The sequence below is a fragment of the Orcinus orca genome, chromosome 3 (genome assembly GCF_937001465.1).
Source record: "Orcinus orca chromosome 3, mOrcOrc1.1, whole genome shotgun sequence".
Classification (NCBI taxonomy): Eukaryota; Metazoa; Chordata; class Mammalia; order Artiodactyla; family Delphinidae; genus Orcinus; species Orcinus orca.
In genome coordinates, this window is record NC_064561.1 from 184,346,538 (window position 1) to 184,367,726 (window position 21,189).

Sequence of the window (21,189 nt, forward strand, 5' to 3'; positions counted from 1 at the left end):
TATGGTCCCCTCCCTCGGTACCATAGAGCCTCTCCTCTCTGCGACCCTCGCAAGACCCCTGCGCCCTGGGAGGGGTCACGGCGTGTGGGTGGGGACACTGCGCGGAGCAGCTGCGCGGTCGGAGCAGGTTCTCGAGGCACCTGGGCGCAAACACCTCTGGGGCCACACCCGCGGCCCGCAGGGTGAACTAAGGGCGGGGCTGCGGGGCTCCCGCGACCCCGCCCCTTCCTCCTCCCGACCCCGCCCCTTCCTCCGCGCGGACCCCCCTTGCTCCGAAGATGCCGCGCGCGCCCAGGTGCCGGGCGGTGCGCGCCCTGCTGCGGGACCGCTACCGGCAGGTTCTGCCGCTGGCCACCTTCGTGCGGCGCCTGGGGCCCGAGGACCGGCGGCTCGTGCGGCGCGGGGACCCGGTGGCCTTTCGCGCGCTCGTGGCCCAGTGCCTGGTGTGCGTGCCCTGGGATGCGCAGCCGCCTCCTGCCGCCCCGTCCTTCCGCCAGGTGGGCTGCCTCCGGGGACTCCGGTCGGGCCCGCCGCGGTGGTGGTGGAGGGGGTGGGGAAGGACGTACCTGCGTCCCCAGCGACTCAGGAGCCCTGCCCCGCAGGTGTCCTGCTTGAAGGAGCTGGTGGCCAGGGTCGTGCAGAGGCTCTGTGAGCGCGGCGCGAGGAACGTGCTGGCCTTCGGCTTCGCGCTGCTGGACGGGGCCCGCGGCGGGCCGCCCGTGGCCTTCACGACCAGCGTGCGCAGCTACCTGCCCAATACGGTGACGGACACGCTGCGCGGCAGCGGCGCGTGGGGGCTGCTGCTGCGCCGCGTGGGCGATGACGTGCTCACCCACCTGCTGGCGCGCTGCGCACTCTACCTGCTGGTGCCCCCCAGCTGCGCCTACCAGGTGTGCGGGCCGCCGCTCTATGACCTCTGCACCGCCGCCGCGGCGCGGCCCACGCGACGCGCGGGCGGAACCCGGACTGGCCTCGGATTCACGCGCCAGGCCGGGAATGGCGGCGACGGGGAGGCGGGGGGACCCCGGGAGCTGCCGGCCAAGGGCACGAGGCGGCGTCGGGGCGGTGCGGGGGGCCGTCCGCCTCCAGCCAAGAAGCCCAGGCATGGCCTGGAGCCCGAGCGTGGTACCGAAGGGCAGGCGCCCAGGGCCCACCTGGGCAGGGCGCCTGGGCGGAGCGACAGCGACCCCCGCGTGATGACACCTACCAGAGCCGCCGCGGAAGCCAAGTCTCAGGAGGGCAACGTGCCCAGGACCCGTCGCCCCTTCTCGCTGGTGGGCGGCGAGGGGGGTGTTCGCTCCCCATCCTGGCGGCCGTCACATCCCCAGGGCGAGCCCGGTCCCCGAGCGTGGGCTGAGACCAAGCAGTTTCTCTACTGCTCGGGTAGCAAAGAACGGCTGCGCCGCTCCTTCCTGCTCTGCTCCCTGCCTCCCAGCCTGGCGGGGGCCCAGAGACTCGTGGAGACCATCTTTCTGGGCTCTAAGCCCCGGCCACCAGGGGTTCCGCGCAGGATGCGCCGCTTGCCCGCGCGCTACTGGCGGATGAGGCCCCTGTTTCGGGAGCTGCTTGAGAACCACGTGCGGTGCCCCTACGGCGCACTTCTCAGGGCGCACTGCCCACTGCCGGCCTCCACCACCCCGGCGGGGCCAGGCGATCAGGAGAGCCCTGGAGTGGGCGCCCGCTCCGGGGAGAGGCCGGCCGCTACCCCCGAGGGGGACGCGGGCTCGCGCCGCCTGGTCCAGCTGCTGCGTCAGCACAGCAGCCCCTGGCAGGTGTACGGCCTCCTGCGGGCCTGCCTTCGCCGGCTGGTGCCCGCAGGCCTCTGGGGCTCCCGGCACAACGAGCGCCGCTTCTTGAGGAATGTGAAGAAGCTCCTGTCTCTGGGGAAGCACGGCAAGCTCTCACCGCAGGAGCTGACCTGGAAGATGAAGGTGCAGGACTGCGCCTGGCTGCGCGGGAGCCCAGGTGAGGACCCCGCCCTCGGGACCTCGAGTGCGGCAGGGCCTCCTCCGTACCTCGCTCGGGGGGCAGGGGCTTCTTGGTGGCTGTCGGGTTGCTCCCTCTGAGTTCTCTGCCTCTGTCCCCCTCTCCCATCCAGTTTGCATAAATTTCCGGACGTTCATGGGCTCAGGCGGGTTCTGGGCGATGGGGAGGGGCGGTGAGCAGGCGGGACACGTGGTCTAGGGCTGCGCCAACAGACGGAGGTCAACAGGAGGTCTTGTGGGCGTGTCTGCGGGTCATCCATAACCCTTTTTGACGTCAAGGTTTATCGCCTTGGCGTGGCCCCGCTGATAGAAACGGGGGCTGGACCCAGAACCCCGTTTATGGGGTTGGGAGGTGCGGCTCCTCAGTTCCCGCTGGATCTGGTCAGCCCCCACGCGGATCCGGATGTGAGTTCTAATTGTGCCTCCGCTAGGTCGGGGCCAGGCAGGTGGGAGGAGTGAAAAGACCGTGTCCTTGAACAAGGCCCCAGCGTCACCAGGAGTCAAAGGGGAGCATCAGGACGCCGACCGCTGTCTCAGGGCAGTGGGCAGCCACTGTGGGCGCCGGCAGGATTTTTTCTGTGGAGCTGAGCCGGCCGTGTCCCTCCCACTGTGGTGTTCTGGGTTTGACGTTGGGCTTCCTCCGGCCCAGCCACTGTCGGCCCCGCCTGGGTCAGCACCCTCCTTGGCAGGGCGGAGCCAGGAGTGAAAGGCCCAGCACCCTCCCTGCTCTCCCCACGCTCCTGAGATGATCATGACTTCTAGAAGGAAGTCGTCTGTGAGAGCCAGGTTTGCCCCCCGCCTCCCCCATGCGTGTGACAGTCCCCGGGGTGGGGGCCCCAAAGATCGCGGCTGTGGTAGCCTCAGGTGCAGCCGGGGCACACCCTTTCTGGCTCCCCAAGAGACCCCGGGGCAGGTAACGCGGACAGTCAGGGTGACCTTCAGCAACTTGGTTTAAAAAAATTTTTTTTTAATTGTGGGAACGTAACATGAGACCTGCCCTCTTAAACAACGTTGAAGTGGACAGCACGGTACTGCGCACTGTACGCTCGGTGTCCTACGGCGGATCTCCAGAAACTTTGCATCTTGCGTGACTTTTACGCCCCCTGACCAGCAGCTCCCTGCACGTGGGACGCTGTGGATGAGTCTCCAGGAGGCGGGCCCGGGAGACCAGGCCCTCACCTGACGCCTCTGTGCTCGTGGGGCCCCAGCCTGCTCTGTGGAAGGAGGCTCTGAGTTCTGTGCTCTGGCCCCGATTTCAGATGGGGTCCCCGTGCCCCTCGAGCTGCAGGCACTGAGGAGGTGGTGTTTTCCCAGGCGACTGGGCCCTTGCTCGCCTGAGCTATGCCCCTGGTCATTTGCTCCTTTCCATGGCCTCGGCCACGCCTTCTGCCCGCTGGCTGAATAAATGCTGCTCTGAGCTGCGGCTCTCCGAGGTCGCCTCTTCCACCCTCTCCTGCCGGAATGCTGCCCTTCCTCCGTGCCGGCCAGGCACTCCGTCCACAGCGCCAGCCTCCTCTGCCTCTGTTGAGGCCATTGTCGTGCCTGCCATGCTGCCCACTGATACCTGGCAGCTCCCTGATCCCCAGCCCCGGAGGCCAGACAACCGGGCTGTCCACATCTGGGGCCACGTGTCACTAGAGACATCACCAGGATTCCTGCTCGCTGCCTTAGCTTCTGGTTGGCCCATCCTGTCCGCCTACATCCGACCACGGTTGCTTTTCCTGAGCTGCGGGTGGGAGCGTTCCCCCCTCCCGCCCCTGAGCGCCATGGACCTGAGGCGTGGCTCTGACGTCTCAGCGGGGTGTCGGCCTCTCCTAATTTCCCCACCTCTCTCCTCCTCAGTCACCTGCCGCCCCTCCGACTCCCTCCCCGGCTGTGCATTTCCCCAGCCCCGCAGTAGCTGCCCCGTGTTTCGATCGTGTTTCGATCGGCCGCTTTTCGGTGTTTTCTGTTTCTACTGTGATTGCTCCATTGATCTTGGAGTTATTTGGACGATTATGTTTTATTTTCCAGATGTGTGGCAGTTTTAAATTGCCTTTTACTGTTGATTTCTGACACAGCCACGTGCGGGTACGTAGGACCGCGGTGGCCGGGAGCCCGTGGAGACTGGCTTGGTCTCGTGTGTGGCGTTAGCACTAATGGTTCCCGTGTGTTTGCAGGCCGGGGTTGGTGCTGTGGTCACCACGTCGGGTGCCGTGCAAAACGTGTGTCCTTCCAGATGCCGCGACGCTGCGGGTACACGGCCCCAGGGGGTGGGTGTGTCCTTTCCTGCTTGCCCCGACGGTCTGCACGATGGGTTGTTAGCTGCCGGCACATTTTAGACTTAATCTTCCCCATGAATGTTTAGTGGCTCTTTTTACCATAAAATGTGTTTACCCGCCTTCCCGTTGGTTAGTATTTCCTGCTTGTGTCGTTTTTCATTATTTAGTTTTTATCTTCAACCTGTTCGAATCCTATGAGGATACGTGGTTTAAGTGTCTTAACAACAGCACTGAGCTGACTTTTTTCTTTTCTTTTTTTTTTTTTTCGGTACGCGGGCCTCTCACTGCTGTGGCCTCTCCCATCGCGGAGCACAGGCTCCGGACGCGCAGGCTCAGCGGCCATGGCTCACGGGCGCAGCCGCTCCGCGGCATGTGGGATCTTCCCGGACCGGGGCACGAACCCGCATCCCCCGCATCGGCAGGCGGACTCTCAACCGCTGCGCCACCAGGGAAGCCCTGAGCTGACGTTTTCCGTTTATTTTCAATCCATTCTGACAGTCTTTAGCACTTACCGGGAGTGATTTTTTTTCATTTCCTGTGATAATAGGCGAGTGTGGATGCAGTTTTCACCTTGCACTTTGGCCCCCTCTTCCGCGTTGTTATTCCTCGTTTCCTGACGTGCATTTTCTCACGTGGGTGTGCGTGCGTTGGGTTTGCTTCCAGTGTTAGCTCTGTATTCTCCACTTACCCTCCCTGGGTGGTTGGTTACCTTGGGAACCGTGTAAGGGCCTTGCGTGTTGGAGCCAGATCGCACTTGAGCTGTTCCCTCCACTAACCCAGTTGTGTCCCAAGTTAGATGCTGCTGGTACTGTTTCTACAGTCGATGTTTATGTAGCTTCATCCCCCTTCTCTTCTCCTTGCTCACTGTTCACTGTCCTGCCCCAGACCTGCCTCTGGGGCCCCTTTCTTCTCTTCTGTGTTTCTTTCATGCCAGTTACTGGTGGTAAAGCCCTGGCTCTGTCCGCAGTGAGGCCCCCCTGGCAGCCTGGTGACAGCTCTCGAGATGCACCTCTGCTGGAGATGTTTCCGAGTGCACAGAGTAAAATGCAGAGGACCGCAGGGGAGCGTGCTCACCTTGGCCCGCGGCTGGGTCCGGAGCCCCGCGGCGTCGGGCGTCCCTGGTGTGTGGCTGTGTCTGCTTGCCCGCGGTGTTCAGCCTGGAAAAGCCCAGGTGTTTCTGGCTCTTGCCACCCGGGGGCGATGCACACAGCCTCAACTGCACGTCCCCCGTGTGGAGAGCAGTCTCTGCTTCCTCCAGCCTGTGTGTAAAGGGGACAGACGATGAGGTTCCACGTCATCGCCGCCCAGTAGAAACCTAACGCGAGCTACATACAACATTTCAGATTTTCCGTAGCCCCAATAAGAAAGGAAAAAAGGAAAGGTGAAACTAACTTAGAGACGTTTTTTATCAAAGCCCGGTGATCCAACATCGTCACTTTAACATGCAATGGGGGAAGCGTCGTTGCTGAGATACCCGCGTTCTCCTCTGCCCGAGCTCCGAGTCACGGCCCGTGGGCCGCATGTGCAGCCGTCCAGGCCCGAGGGGCCGCTCAGGCAGCACGCGGCGTGAGCACCGGCCTCTCTCCTCCCAGGGGCTCGCTGCGTCCCGGCCGCCGAGCACCGTCTGCGCGAGGCCGTCCTGGCCAGGTTTCTGTGCTGGCTGATGGGTGCGTACGTGGTCGAGGTGCTCAGGGCGTTCTTCTATGTCACGGAGACTACGTTCCAGAAGAACCGGCTCTTCTTCTTCCGGAAGCGCGTCTGGAGCCAGCTGCAGAGCGTCGGCATCAGGTACGGCCATCGGGAACCACGGCCTCTCCCTGCCCAGGGCTCCTCGGCCAGCTCCTCCAGGGACCCCGCCCCCGTCACGGACTCCTGCAAGCCCCTTCCTACCTGAAAGCCGGGGGCTCGGGCTGGATGGCCTGTGGGGTCTGGGAGTCTGTCTGGACTGAAGCAGTACGGGCGGGCCGCTTACTTCCCCCGGCACATAGGCCCGGTGCTGTTTAATCCGCACGGAACGGAGGATCACACAGATGACAGACCCGCCTATTTGACGCCGTGCAGTGGGGCGCGTCTGGGGCAGAGGCGCTGCCGTGAAGCAGGCCTCCCGGGGGCTGGATGGCCGCAGGGCGGCCATGAGATTTGTCTCAGCTGCTCACTGACTGTCTCATGTCCATTTGGAAAGACTGGGCAGGTGTCAGCTGGATAGGGACCAGCCAGGATGGATGGGGTGACAGCCCGAAAGACAGGGGCTGGGCCTGGCCGAGGCTCCCAGTGTCAGAGCGCTCAGCATTTGCGCCAGAGCCGTGCCCTGCGTTAGGACGTCTGTGGAGGGAGCCGGGCCGGGGTCCCTGGGCGCACGTGCTGGGGCCCGTGTCCTCCTGTGTCTGGTGGGGGGAGGCTCTGGACGTCTTGATCGTGGTCTTGAGTGAAGGCGCCCCATTTAAGTATTTCACGCCATGTGACCTAAAGCGGCCGTTTAGGCTGTCCTTGTGGGGCCCATGGGGCCCGACCCCTGCCTGGTGGGTGTTTGAATCCCATGATGGGCTGTGCTTGGAACCACGCTTCACCCCTGGGGCCACCAGCCCAGGGAGCATCCTCACCCCAGCGGCCAGGAGGCAGGGGCCACCCAGGCCCTCCCAGTGGGTGGTTTTGGGGTAAAGGCTGAAGGTCACAGGTAACAAGGAGCTAGCAGGCCCATGGGGAGACATTTCTGTTCCTCGGGGCCACGCCGAGCACTCCCTGCCCGTTCTGTGTAGAGGAGGGCGGGCTCTCTGGCCCACGGGTCCCGGCCTACACCAGCCGGGGCTCTGTCCACCGGGAACTGGGTGTCCCGGCCCTGCCGAGGAGGGGCCTCCAGCTGACGCCCGGCCACGCCGCAAGTCTGGGGTGCTGGGCATGGGTTCTGCCGACTTCACGGGCACTGGTGGCTGCCATGCTTGCGCGCCCCGGCTTCCCACGGGCACCTCTGTTTCAGACAACACTTAGAGCGCGTGCAGCTCCGCGAGCTATCCGAGGCAGATGTCAGGCGACTCCAGGAGGACAGGCCGGCTCTGCCGACGTCCAAGCTCCGCTTCGTCCCCAAGCCCAGCGGGCTGCGGCCCATCGTGAACATGGGCGACGTCGTGGGAGCCGGGAGGTCGCACAGAGACAGGAAGGTCGCCGCTTGTGCCGCTTTTAGGCAAAGTGCATCGAACCCCAGGCCTGGTGGTTGTAGTCAGGGTCTCGGGGGGCTGGCAGCCCCAGTGAGGCCGTGGAATGGTGGGGTGCCGTGGATGGGGGTTCCCGGGCCCAGAGGAGGAGCTCCCGGGAAGGCCAGTCCTGTGAGGTGCTGGATGGGCTCTGGGAACCCTCTGTGCCCCTGGCCCCTGCAATCCTCCGGGGGTGGGCACGGTGTGCTCTCCGGGGCAGAGGGACCATGCGCTAGCTGTCACCAGCCTGCCAGGGTCCCGAGGACCCCCGTAGGACCTCACCCCCATGGTGAGCCCCCGTGACTGCTCTCCCCACCACAGCACCTCTGCCTCACCAGCAGCTCTGACCCCTTCCATGCGCCTCCCTGTAGGATTTGGGGGTGATTTAGGGGTGATTCTACCGTTAGTGAGAAAGAGAAGCTGTCGCTGCTGATGGGGGTTTGGTCCATGAGCGAAGACAAAGTGCTCGCCCAGTGGGGCTGGGGTCCCCTAGGAGGTGGGGCCCCCCAGGAGGCAGCACCCCTCTTCGCTGGGTGGGGGGGACCAGGTAAGTAGAGGGGACCAAGGGTGTAGCTACTTGCATTTTTCCACACGTGGTGTCCGTGACCCCAGGACGGGTCCCTGGGGAGACCCTGGGGTCTGGGGTGGGCGTGGGGGGGGGCAGCCATCTGGCCCTTCTGCGGTCCGAGGGAGGCGGGGTAGGCGGGGGTGGCGGCGGCGGCGGCACAGCGCGGGGGCCTGCCTCTCGTCCCGGGGGCTGTCTGAGCCCACATCCCCTTGGTCTGGGGCCCCTCTGGTGACACTGGTCGTCCTGGGCTGGGCCTGCAGGTCCAGCATCTCACCTCCCAGGTCAAGACCCTGTTCGCTGTGTTAAACTACGAGCGGCTGAGGCGCCCCGGCCTTCTGGGGGCCTCCGTGCTGGGCATGGACGACATTTACAGGGCCTGGCAGGCCTTCGTGCTGCCCCTGCGGGCCCGGGGCCCGGTGGCCCCGCTCTACTTCGTCAAGGTGGGCGCCCGATGCCCGCCCCCGACCAAGGGAACCGGCCCTGCAGGTGACCCCTCGCCTCAGGCCCCGCCAGTGTGGGCAGTGGCCAGCCTTTTGCAGTCCCGTGTTTGCCAGAACGAGTCACCCCTTGGTGGAGCCGCGTCCACGTCCCACAGATTCTTCTGTGCGCGGGAGGGCAGGGAACCCCATCTCCATTTGGGGGTGTCTGGCTCCCCGGGGCCGAGGCTTTGTGCCTTCCCCTGTGGAGTGGACTCCGTGACTGCACCCCAACTCCACGGGAGCTCCTTCAGGGAAGGAGACACCTGCTCACACCCCAGCGCCGGGTGCCCTGGTACCCTGGTCATCAGCTTGCAGCTCAGAGAGAGGGGCGAAGACCCGCCCCGAGGGTGCTTAGAGTCCAGGGGAAGTGGGTATCAGCGAGAGCCCCGTGGGGGGCGGGCGTGGGGGGCGGGGACGGGACAGCGTGAGGGGGGGCCAGGGTCTCCCCAGTCCCCTGGTGTACGATTCACCCCAGGGTTTGCTGACCGCAGGTCAGAACCAGCAGGACCGGGAACTCGGGGCCCAGGTGAGCGCGTCCTCAGGCACTTCGGTTCCCATGTAGGTGGACGTGGCGGGGGCGTACGACGCGCTCCCCCAGGACAGGCTGGCGGAGGTGATAGCCAACGTGATCCGGCCTCATGAGAACTCGTACTGCGTGCGCCAGTATGCCGTGGTCCAGAGGACTGCCCGCGGACACGTGCGGAAGTCCTTCAAGAGACACGTAAGCCCCACCTGGGGTGTGTTCGGTGCTGGGGAACGCGCTCTGCAGGAGGCGTGCGTTGGGTGGTGGGGGGCGTGGTCTGCGGGAGGCGCGGTCTGCGGGAGGGGCATGCGCCGTGGTGGTGGTGGTGGTGGTGGTGGGCGTGGTGGTGGGCGTGGGCGTGGGCGTGCGCGACAGGCCCTCCTCCCCCCACCCCCACCCCCCGCGCATGCGCACGCGCGGTCGTCATCTTCACTCTTGGTGTTCCCGTCGGTTACTGTCCTCCCGCTGCCCCTTCACAGCCGCAGGGCCCCGACTACACACCGGGCTGAGCAGAGAGGAGGGACCCTGGTGGCAGCAGAGCCACGCGTGTTTCTGTGATGTCCCAGCGGCCACGCAGCAGGGCCGCGTGTGCTCCATGGGCGGGGAGGTGCCGCAGGGCGCCTCGCCCGGGACTCCTGGGCCGCGCTGCTGTCCGTGTGGGCGCAGTAGGTCGAGGGTGGAAGGGCAGCCCCTCGCCGCAGCCGCCTGGGGCCTCAGGCCCAGGCAGGGCTGGGAGGGGACAAGGACATTCGGTTGAACCCGAGGCCACCAGGTGGGGGGTTTCCTAGCGCTTGTCGGGAAGGCTTTTGGACCACCTCCCCACCCCACCCCGGCTGAAACAGCGTGTGTACTGGAGGCGTGGGGGGGGGGGCGGAATTCCCCCAGAAGTTCTTGGAAAAGGCGCGTGTGAAGAGCCCAGCACAAGGCGCTGGTGAGCATGGTTTGCGAGTCCTGAGTGTGCGACGCAGGATCTTGGGTTTGTGGACAGGGATGACGTCTTCTCCGCTTCACGGCCCAGAACAGCAGCGCCCGCGGGACTGCCTCCCGCCCCCCGGGGCACCTCTCCTACCCTGAGCACGGCGACGTGCTCGCTTGTCTCTAACTCTGTAATGGGAAATCAGGGAAACTCTGCCCTCCTGTCCGGTTTCCGCCGCGTCTGGGGTCCAGCCTCCCAGAGCAGCGTCTCCGTGTTCCGTCCGCGGTCACCGTGCGCGGTGAGGTTTCGCCTTCCGCTGGATGGGCGTTTGCCGGTTCCTCTTTGGACGTGAGTGAGGCCGCTGCCAGCGTCCCCAGGATGTGCCGTTTGGGAAACAAAGTCCTCGTTGCCGTGGGCGGATTCCAGGCTTGTGTAGTTTTAGGAGATGTTGCCCAAGAGGTTCCAGCGCGGCTGCAGGCGCTGCAGGGGGCCCTGGCGGCGGTATTGGCGGTACCGAGGGACCAGGGCTGCAGCTTGCAGCCTGGTCGCCCGGTGGCGCAGCGCGGTCCTGTCTGTGGGACTCGGTCTGGGGAGATCCGGTTCTGGGCACCTTGTGTACCGGCCACGTGGTTGTGTCCTCTCATGGGGTGCCCATCCCATCTCCCCGGTGCTGCCAGGCTGTCTCCTTGGTCATCCATCTTAGGGGACCTTCCCACGCTCTGGGGACAAGTCCTTGGGCAGCTGTGGGCTCCCAGGCGCCTTCTCGGCCTGTCTCGCCTTTTCTTTTGCAAGTGGAGTCTCCACGAACAGATGCTTTTGCTTTGCGGGCTCCAGCGTATCCGCGGGGTGGGGCTGAAGCCTGCCCGGCTGCCTGACCCTGATGCTCCTTTAGAATGTTTCTCGCTGGAGCCGGCGTTCAGTCCAGGGTCTGTTCTGAGTTAATTTCTGCGCTGCTGCTTTAATGTGTTCCGTCTCTGCTGGAATCTGCGCGTTTATAGACCTGTCTTCTGGTTCACTCGCCTGCTCTTTTCTGTCTCTGATTTTAAACCCATTTATGAAATTCTTAATTTTAGCCAGCCTGTTTTTCAGTGTTAGAAATCCATGTGAATTTTCTCACAGATTCCAGGGCTCTGGTTACATCCTCCATCTTTGTTTTGTTAGCAGTGTTATCTTGAGTGATTTTAAAATGCCAGAAACTCGCCTGCAGGCAGGTTTCTGTCGTGTCTGTTTCTGCTGGTTTGTGGGTGGTTTTGGTCACACAGGCCTATTCTATAGCTTCTGGAATTTTTTCCCGGTGTGCCACACTCTGTAAATAGGGGTTTTAACATGAGGGTTTTGCGAGCTTTTCTCCGGAGTGGATGGTGTTTTCCTGGCAGTGGTGGAGCCGTGACCTTAGTTCGGCGGGGGTCCATTCTAGACAGTGGTGCCTGGTCTCCCTCACTTGGCCCTTCCCCAGTGTGGTCCCCTCGGAGGGGCTGGGCTCCCTCAGCCCCACTCGGCGTGGCTCCAGGGGCGCCTGCTGCTCAGGGTGTTTTCTCTGCAGCCCCTCCCCCGGGAACTGCCCCTCAGTCCCAGCTACTTCGTGGCTCTGAACCCCAGCATCTTCAGTCTCAGAGCCCCCACTTTCTGCTCGGGCTCCACCTCCCACGGTGGATACAGGGCTTGGGGAGAAGTCGGGGTGAAGGTGGGATGCACCCCGAGGACTGAGACCCCAGCCCGCCTGCATCCCGCCTCCCCAGCATCCCCAGGTGGCCGTGCTCTGCATCTCATCCCTGGTCATAGCGGCCATGGCAGGGGCACCACAGAAGCTGCAGGGCGGGGCCTCCCAGGCTCTGTTCCCCGTTCTGAGTGTGCCCTTGCTATCGGGGCTTGGGGAGGGGGGCGTCCGCTCGCCTCACCCCGCCTTCCCGGCCAGCAGGTGTCCACCTTCACGGACCTCCAGCCTTACATGAGACAGTTCGTGGAGCGCCTGCAGGCAGCGGGCTCACTGAGGGACGCCGTGGTCATCGAGCAGGTCAGTGCGGGCGCTTGCTCACACCCTCTGTGGCTGGCAGAGACTTGCACCCACGTTTGGCCACATTTGCCCTCTTCTGGGCCTCACGCACCCTCTGCCGCCTGCCCGCGGCTCTTCTGAGATTTGCCGTACATCTTCGCTCGCAGTTTGGCCTCGAGGTCACACGAAGGCGAGCCCCCTCCCTCTAGGAGGACAAGAGAGGGCTTGCCCCGTACACCCGCCTCGAGCTACCCATCGAGCGACCTGTTGCCTCGTGTGAGCAGAGTGTCCCAAAGCCAGGTTTGCCAGCAGCGGGTCGGCCCTCGCGGTCCCCGTGCTTTGTGCACGATAGTCTCGGAGCGACCCTGCCACGATGTGAGGCTCCCAGACACCAGACGCCTTCCTTTGGGTCCGGGGCCCCCACCACGAGCCGTCCGGCTGGCCCGCCGGCTGGCCCAGGGCGGCATCCACGCTGGTGAACGCCCGCCTGCCTTCGCAGAGCTGCTCCCTGAACGAGGCCGGCGGCAGCCTCTTCAAGCTCTTCCTACGCCTGGTCCACAACCACGTGGTCAGGATCGGGGGCAGGTGAGTCCGGACCCGCGGCTCCCCCTTACCGGCCGCGGACAGGCACTGCGGCCGTGCGGCCGGGTGACAGAGCAAGGCTCCCATGGTTGTGGGAAGTCCTTGCGTTCAGAAGCCGGCAGATAACTTCTTTAACGTGTGCGGAGCCAAACCGGCCTGGGCGAGTGCCTGAGCGGGACCCCGTGTGCGACCGAGGAGAGTAGCGGCCCCGGGGGTTCGGGCTCACGGCCACGGCCGTTAGAGGTCAGCCTGGACCGCGGGGCCTTCTCGGAGGTCGTTAACCGTGGGCCACGCTCAGGAAGCTTTCTAGTTAAAGGGTGTATTTTCATTATTATTATATTCTCAGTAATTACAGCACTTACTGAAAGATAATCATGTTAAAATATAAAAAAACACGTACACCCTGGGGAGGCACACGTGCCAACTGCACAACGGGGCGAATTTTGACCAAGGGAACACGTCTGCACGTGTGTGTAAATGGTACCGGGTGGGAAGAGGACTTTCTCCACCGGAAAGGCCACGCCTGTGGCCCCTGGCTCCTCCCCAGGGGCACCACCACCCGCTGTGACCTTCGTGGAGAGGGGTCGTGCCACGTGTGACCGAGGTGTGGCAGGGCCTCGCGGGGGAGCGTGATAAATCTTGATTCATGTCCCCCCAGGCGGGTGCGGCGTGGGCACGCGTGTGCATGTGTGTCTGTGCTCCACGTCTGTGCATGTGTTTACGACGTAAGCAGGAGGCCCACCGTGGCTGGCCCACCTTCTAAGCGCGTCCTGCCCCCCAGGTCCTACGTCCAGTGTCAGGGGGTCCCCCAGGGCTCCATCCTGTCCACCCTGCTCTGCAGCTTCTGCTACGGAGACATGGAGAACGAGCTCTTCCCCGGAATCCAGCGGGACGGGTACGGACCCTCTGTGGGCGGGCGTTGCCTTGCTGGGGGCCTGTTCGTACTTTTGGTCCTGGATGTAGGCCGGGCCTCACCCTTTCTTCTCATAACGGCGCACAGGAGGTGGTCAGCAGGCCTCAAGTGGGGAGGAAACGTGGCCTTCTGTGTGGCCGGGGCTTCGGACCCGTGCCAAGCTCGTGTGCTTCCGGCCCAGCTGCAGGGCCCCTGCTCGGCATCCGTAGCTGGAGCCGAATCCCACAGAAGCCAGAGTCTTCGGTTCGATTCTGTGGAGAAGGTCGCTTTACCCATGTCCACGGGAACACAGACATTAAATTTTCAGCGTTGGCTCCTGTGGGAGGACGCTGCCTGTGGGCGTAAAGCAGTGCGTTCAGGGTCCCCCTCATCTCGGGGTCAATCCGTGTCCAGGGTTCTCCTGCGCTTCGTGGACGACTTCCTGCTGGTCACCCCTCACCTCCCACGAGCCAAAGCCTTCCTCAGGTAAGGGCCCCCACGCGTGTGTCTCTGCAGGCGCGTTTTGGCCCACGTACGACGGTGGGACCTGTGTGCGAACGTCCGTGCTCCCCACACGTCACATCTCTGGGGAGTGTCACGCGGTGTCGTCCCGCGGCTCTGAGAGCCCAGAGTGCCGTCACTTCCTCCTGTCGCTGGCGTGGCCGTCAGGACGCAGGTGCCACTGCAGGAGCTCAGGCAGCAGGGCTGGGTCTGCAGAGGCTCCTTGGAGGTTCTGCGCCCATGATGTGCTGTGGTGGACGGAGCAGAGGCTGCGCGCTCCGCACCACGGGGGACGGAAGAGGAAAGGCCTGCACGGCTCACCTGTGGCTTCCCCGCAGAGAGCGTCTGCGAGAGCGGGCAATTCAGACGTGTCAAGAAGGAGGGGTTACCAGGCGTGGGGATCGCATGGGTTTGGTACCCAAAGCAAACCCGGCACCTGGGACCCTTTGGGCTGCGGCCACAGTGCCCCACCCGTCCAGGGAGTCTGGGGGCTTGTTTCAAAGTGTGGTTTTCCAAGGGAGGAGAAAGTTCAAAACTGAGCCCTCAAGCCGTCCCCGAGCCTGACACTTTGGTCGCTGGGCTGCCTTTGGAGAAACCCACCTAGACAGCAGCCACGGATCCCGTGTCTGCCTGCGGGGTACCCCAGGCTTGAAGCCTGTAGGGTCCGCCCGCTGTGATGCTCTGGGGCTCCCTATGGCAGCCCCGGCACAGGACACTGCAAATGTAAACCCGTGTTGCACGCGGGTCCGCATGGGCACCGGCCACAGTTGGAGAGCTCAGTGGCCACACGTGTCCAGTGGCCACCAGAAGGGACAGCGCAGAGGTCGTCGCCTCTGTCATGGGAAGTTCTGGGAGCGGCGCTGCTCTGTGGTCGTTGGGCTGGGCAGGGAGGTAGCTCTGAGCGTGTCCGTAGGGTCCCACCAGGGGGCGCAGCAGACAGGCACACGTCCAGGAGACTTGCTGCAAAGGAGCTGGCTCGCGTGATGGTGGGGCTGGCTGGGCAGGTTTTAAACCCGGGGGCGGGTGGCAGGAAGGGCAGGTGCTGGGGCTGCAGTCAGTGGGCGACCCCCGCAGTCAGGACACCCCCGTTTGGCTCTCAGGGCCCTTCCCCGATGGGTGAACCCGCCCCGCTCTGGGAAGTGTCCTCCTTTGAAGCCGGCTGGTTGCAGGTGTCAGCCCCACCTACAGACCCCCTGGTCTTAACGCAGACTCGAGTGTGCACACCTGGGGACCGCAGCCTCGCCAGGTAGACACATCGGCTGGCCGTCACAGAGAGGACCCATCCCTTGGACTGTGCCTGCCCTCCGAGCCCCGTGTCTCCCGGGTCCCAGCCGACCCGTCAGCTCAGTCACCCACCTGTCTTACCTGGAGGGCCATCCCGGCGTGCGCTCGTCCTTCAGGACTGGCTCTTGGGGCTTCCGTGCTCCCCTTCCCCGCTGCCTGCCTCTGCCCTTGCTGGCCTGTCCACCCTGGCCTCTAATCGTTGGTACTTCTTTGCCCAGAAGCCTGGAGGCCAGAGCAGGGCTGTGTCCGGCCTTCCTCGCGGGCTCATGGTCCCAGCCCTCCAGTCCCCGCCCGCCTCGCCGGGCTGTTAGGTGACGTTGACCTGTGCCTCCGAGACCCGCGGGTGGCGTCCCCTCTGCCCGGTGGCTGACGTGCCCCCCTGCTGCAGGGCCCTGGTCCGCGGCGTGCCCGAGTATGGCTGCCTGGCGAACCTGCAGAAGACGGTGGTGAACTTCCCCGTGGAGGACGGTGGCCTGGGCGGCGCGGCCCCCCTGCAGCTGCCGGCGCACTGCCTGTTCCCCTGGTGTGGTTTACTGCTGGACACCCGCACCCTGGAGGTGCGCTGTGACCACTCCAGGTGAGCGCTGCGCCGCGCAGCTCTGTGCGTCCCCCCACGTGGCAGGGGGGTCAGAGGCCAGCGGCGGGCACTAGGGGATGGACTCTGGGGGAGCCGTTTTCTGGGCGCTTTTGGTTGCGGCACGCGGGATCTTTCGTTGCGGCGTGCACGCTTCTCTAGTTGTGGTGTGCGAGTTTTTCTCTCTCTAGTTGTGGCGTACGGGCTCCAGGGCACGTGGGCTCCGTAGTTTGCGGCATGCGGGCTCTCTCATCGAGGCGCGCGAGCTCAGTAGTTGCGGCGCACGGGCTTAGTTGCCCCACAACATGTGGGATCTTAGTTCCCCAACCAGGGATCAAACCTGCGTCCCCTGCGTTGAAAGGCAGATTCTTTACCACTGGACCACCAGGGAAGTACCTTCTGGGCGTTTTTGATAAAAGGAAATCGCGTGGCAGACTCAGGGGCACAGCGTGTTCCGCCGGGAAGCGTGTGGATCTGAACCAGAACTTCCAGGACCTGCCAGACAAGGGTCCCCGTGGTCTCACTGGGCACCAGGATTCGTGGTCACCTCTGGCCCGTCGGGGAGCAGGGCTGCCGTGCGTGTGGCCTGCTCTGTACACAGAGTCTTGGGTCCCTGCCTCGGTCAGCTCAGGCTGCCGCAAAAAACACCACGGACCTTTCCGTTCTCTCGGTCCTGGAGGCTGGAAGCTGAGGTCCAGGTGTCACAGGCCGGTTTCTCCTGGGGCCTCTCCTGTGAGTGCGTGTGGACGCATCTGCTCCCCAAGGCCTCACGCGGTCACCCTCTGTGTTCAGCCCCTCAGTGTCTCCTCTTGGCGCACCAGTCCCATGGGATTAGGGCCCCACCTTTATGATTCCATTTTGCCTTAATCACCGTCTTAAAGGCCTTATCCCCAGACGGTCTCGGGGGTCGGGACTTCAACCTGTGAATGTGGGGGATGCAGTTCGGCCCCTGAGAGCCCGTCCCCCCACCTCCCCACACTGAGTCTGAGAGCACGCAGCCCAACCTCAGGCTTTGCGCAGAGAGACTCGCGATGCACGTGGACACAGGAACCTGTGCTTTCTCATGAATAAAAAGCGCAGGTGTCGAGATGGTGGTGGATGGGCGTGCCCCGTCCTGCGCTGGTAACGCGGTTCTGCTGGAGCCCTCAGGGCTGCACTTGGTCCTCTTTCTGGGGTGCTCCCGGGAAGACGCAAGTGCAGACGCTTTCCACGCGCGGTTCCACGCGTCCATCTGCTGCTCCCGCCGCCCCCTCTCATGTCCGGGCACCGACCACACCGGTCAGTCATGAACTGTCCACCAGGTTGTCTGGCTCCCCGTGAAGCTGTGACCGTTTGGGGGACAGGCGCCCATTCCGGCCCAGCGCAGCTGATGGGCTGGACGTGTGTGGCAGTCAGAGTGTGAAGTGGACACACGTGTTTCCACGAACTGCACGCTGTCTCGCAGTTACGCCGGGACCTCGATCAGAGCGAGCCTCACCTTCAACCAGGGCTTCAAGCCTGGGAGGAACATGCGTCGCAAACTCTCGGCGGTCTTGCGGCTGAAGTGCCAAGGGCTCTTCCTGGACCTGCAGGTGTGCGGGTTGCCCGTGGGCGGCTGGGGCTGCAGAGCGGAGGGCAGCTGACGTCACCGGAAGGTCTGCGCGCGCTTCGCAGATCCTGGGGGGGCACGTGTGTCTGTTCCCGTGTGCGGGCGCGTGCACGTGTGTGGGGCGCATCAGGCATCACATACGTGTGCACTCTCAAGTTCACGTGTGTGTGAACGAGTGTGCCTGCGAGTATGTGCAGGTGTGTAGTGTGCGGGTATGCGTCCCTGTGCCTGTGCCTGTGTGTGCAGGTGTGCACTGTGTGGGTGAGTGTGCGTGTGTGTGTCCAGGGCCCCCGGCCCTCACCCTGCCGCGTGGCTGCCCCGCCATCCTCGCCCGGGCCCCTCCTCACAGGCCGTAGGGCTCAGGACCGCTGTGGCCTCAGCGCTGGAGCCGCGGGGCCCAGGCCGTCGTCCAGCCAGGCTGGGCTCTCCCCCTTGTCCTTCCCGCAGGCCTGACTCCACCGCAGCTGCTGAGGGGCCCCAGTGAGGACCTGGCGGGTTTCACGGGAGAGACTGATGGATCCTTACTGAGATGGTCCTTTTTTTCGTTCCGTTTGATGGGGCAATAAAGCAGAAGACAAACTCAAACACCAGAGGTATCGCCAACATTGCTTTTCCTTATGACTCCAGGTGAACAGTCTTGAGACAGTTTTCACAAACGTTTACAAGATATTCCTGCTGCAGGCCTACAGGTGGGTCCACGGGTGGCTGCTCCACGAGGGAGGCGACGGCCCCGCCCCGGGGAGCGCGCTGCCCCCGGGTCCGTGAGGAAGCAGCGTGTGCGTCTCCGCGGCGGAACCGCCTCTCCGCGGAGCCCTCAGCAGCTCTGGAGGCGCTGCTCCCGGGCACCAGATGGTGCTGGGAGGCCCGAGCGGCCGGGGCGGCCCGAGTCCCCGCGGCGGGAGGGGCTGGCGGGAGGAGGGTGGCCGTGGGGCAGGGGCGGGTAGGCGAGCAGAGGGCCAGTCAGTGCACAGGAGGCGTGTGTGGTCCCGAACACTCAGGCGCCCCCGGAAGGGACGGCGGGATGCGGCTCCCGATCATTCCAGCCCCTCTTCCGGAACGTTCCCTGCTCTCGGGTGGCTCTGCGGTCCCCCTCCAAGAACCAGGGCCGGGCAGGTGATCGTGGAGTCCGCTGCTTGTCCACCTTGGGGAGGCGGACCCCGTCCTTCACTCACCGCGCCGGCTGGCCTCGGGGACCCAGAGCCAGGCTTGCCGCCCGTGGTCTCCAGGCAGCCTGGGGAGGCTGGCCCCTGACAGAGCTGACATCCCCAGGTTCCACGCGTGTGTGCTGCAGCTCCCGTTTAATCAGCCAGTCGGGAGGAACCCCTCATTTTTTCTCCGGGTCATCTCTGACACCTCGTCCCGCTGCCACGCCCTCCTGAGAGCCAGGAACGCAGGTGTGCACAGGCGACCAGGGCATGGCTGGCGGGCCGAGGGGTCGCCCGGGGCGCTGGGCATCGGGGTCACGCCCACACGCTCCGTCCTGTGCCCGTCCCGGGTCCCTCGTGTGCCGCGGCCACTGCAGCACCTGCCTCTCCAGCAGCCACGGCGGAGATGGGGCGTCGGGGCGCCTTTAACCTGCTAGCAGCTCGCCGCCCTCTGCCACGTGACTGGAGAGTGACGTGGTGCTTGGGGGCCAGCTGGTGGCCCTCCTCCCCTGGGGCTCTGGGCGCTTGCGTCAGTCCAGGCCAGGGTCCGCAGGAGGCCCTGGGCCACCCCTGCCCACCTCAGCGAGGGGCACCCACGGCAGCCGCGCGCCCTCCCGCTTTGGGTTCACCGCTCCTTGGCCCGGCCTCCTGGGGGGCGTCCCCACCTGAACGCTCCCACTGCAGCCCCTGTGTCTGCACCTCCGGCCTCGTCCTGGGCGTTCCCGATCTGTCTGAGGTTCAGGCCGTGCATGTCTCTGAGGTCCTGGGCGTAAGAGACTTGGCTCTTCGTCACGTCTGTTTGTGGAGGTTTCTTGGAGACGTTGAAGAAAACGTCTCAGTGTTCAGGATTCCTTGGTGCTCGTGTCGGGTGGCCCCTGAAATGAAGTGGCCAGTCACACACCCCCCCCGCCGCCCCCAAGACCTCACTCATGCCATCAGCCTGGAGGGACCCCGGCAGGAGGGCACCGTCTGGGGCCCCTGGTATCCCCAGGGAGGAACGCTGCGGCGGGGCCAGCGGAGCCTCAGCCTCTCCTCGTGTCCCCCAGGGATGTCACTGGGGGCCAAGGGCGCCTCCGGCCCGTTTCCTTCCGAGGCCGCGCAGTGGCTCTGCCTGCACGCCTTTCTGCTCAAGCTAGCTCGTCACCGCGTCACCTACAGCTGTCTTCTGGGGGCGCTGCGGACAGGTAGGCGCGGGTGGAGTGCCAGGCGCCCCTTCGTGAGGTGCGGGCCCTGCCCTCCGGTGCTGGGGCCCCTCCGTGTCTGAGGGGCAGGTGGGCGGGTCTCAGAGCCCCCAGGTGAGGGTGCGGGTGCCCCGAGGGTTATAGGCCCCCTCCCTCGTCCAGGGGCCTGGCATGACCACCCGGGTCTCGCCACCTCTCCACCCCGCCCCGGGTCCTCGTCCTCCGTCTCCCCTGCAGCCCCCCACCTGCGTGTCCTTCCTCGCACCCCCGACCCAGATCCCCCTCGGGCCTCTGCCGGACAGTCCCCGTGCCCCCGGCAGGGGAGGGGTGCTTGCCCCCTCCTGAGGTGCCCACCCCAATCCCGCCTGCACGCAGGGTGCTTGGCAGTGTAAGTGCCTGCGGGCCCCGGGGAAGGGTGGTCTCTGGTTTCTCTGGGGCGTAGGTGGGGGTTTGGTGGCCTGACTTCAGTCGCTGCCTTGTAGCCAGAGCCCGACTGTGCCGGCGGCTCCCGAGGGCCACTCTGGCCGCCCTGGAGGCAGCAGCCGACCCGGCCCTGACCGCAGACTTTAAGACCATCTTGGACTGACGGCAGCCCTGCCCACAGACTGGGCTGGGCTGGGCTCCGGAGCCCGGTGGGAGGGGGCAGCCCCCAAGTCCTCAGGGAAGCAGGGCCCGCGCGCCGTGGCCGTCCCGTGACGGGGTCCGTTCTCCAGCCGCTGACCACCGGGAAGCGGCAGGTGGGAGAGCCGGTCATCGGGCGGCAGGCGTCTGGACGGGGCTGGGGGGCCCTTTGTCACCCCCTTCCCCTCGCTGCAGGGGCTGCCCCGGTCTGGAGCGAGGGCATGGGGCGGCACGTGGGGCTGAGTGGTGGGCGTGGGCTCCTTCCTGCTGACCTGTGCAGTCCGTGCCCAGCCCAGCCGTTCACACCCACCTCGGGAGCAGCGCCTCTGCCGGCTGCATCCGCGGTTCACGCCCCGTGGCGCTTTCCCCAGTCAGCTGTTTGAGGCCCGGTTCCACCTGGCCCCGCCCCTGCTTCCGAGCCCGCCTGTCCTTACGCTCTGCACCCGCCCGCGCCCCCATCTCTGGGCCCTCCCCGCTGGTCCCCTCTCAGCACACGGCCCAGGTCGTCCTGATTGCACTCCTGCACCACCTCCTGCCCCCCCGCCCTGTCACCCCAGTGAAAGGAGCCTTTGCTGATTGGTTTCACAGCTTACGACTGTTCTCTGAGTTTGTATTAAAACGCGTACTAGTGAGGTCTGTGTTCTGTAATTACAAACACGTGCACCTGTTGGGGTGCGAGAGCCACGTGGGTTCTCGGCCTGGAGGGGGCTTCCTGGTGCGGGGGATGTGGAGGGAGGGGCGGGTGGCTCAGAGAGGGTGCTCCCATGGGGCCCGGCCCAGCACCCGCCACTGCTGCAGCCAGCTCTGGCCAAGCTCCGTGGACACGTGGGAGAGGACGGACAAGAAAGGTCTGAGGTCCAGGACATCGGGATTCCTCCTGAGCATGTTTCTCCTCTGCCCGTTACCTT

General features: G+C 65.0%; 1 protein-coding gene across 7 annotated transcripts; it reads left to right on the forward strand.

Annotated features, from left to right (window-relative positions):
* Positions 1 to 246: 246 nt before the first annotated feature.
* On the forward strand, positions 247 to 20,913 carry TERT (telomerase reverse transcriptase). Of its 7 annotated transcripts, none has more exons than XM_033436632.2 (16): positions 247 to 497; positions 603 to 1,965; positions 5,839 to 6,034; positions 7,221 to 7,401; positions 8,263 to 8,442; positions 9,044 to 9,202; positions 11,839 to 11,934; positions 12,413 to 12,498; positions 13,277 to 13,390; positions 13,802 to 13,873; positions 15,561 to 15,749; positions 17,191 to 17,317; positions 17,962 to 18,023; positions 18,604 to 18,728; positions 18,872 to 19,663; positions 20,143 to 20,913. In XM_033436632.2, the coding sequence occupies exons 1-16, from the start codon at positions 279 to 281 to the stop codon at positions 20,244 to 20,246; spliced, it is 4,065 nt and encodes a 1,354-aa protein (XP_033292523.2). In that variant the 5' UTR covers positions 247 to 278; the 3' UTR covers positions 20,247 to 20,913. The 7 variants fall into 7 exon arrangements, 6 of the variants coding, with proteins under 6 accessions (XP_033292523.2, XP_049564228.1, XP_004274558.2 ...); XM_049708271.1 differs by having other exon boundaries at positions 18,875 to 19,663; XM_004274510.3 differs by having other exon boundaries at positions 19,526 to 19,663.
* The last annotated feature ends 276 nt before the right edge of the window (positions 20,914 to 21,189 follow it).

Bases quoted from the DNA above. Each gene is read 5' to 3' on its own strand.
- TERT (XM_033436632.2), top strand. From the start codon at position 279: ATGCCGCGCGCGCCCAGGTGCCGGGCGGTGCGCGCCCTGCTGCGGGAC. The intron at 13,391-13,801 runs GTACGGACCCTC...ATCCGTGTCCAG, and splicing joins CCCGGAATCCAGCGGGACGG to GGTTCTCCTGCGCTTCGTGG. The intron at 18,024-18,603 runs GTGGGTCCACGG...TGACATCCCCAG, and splicing joins TTCCTGCTGCAGGCCTACAG to GTTCCACGCGTGTGTGCTGC.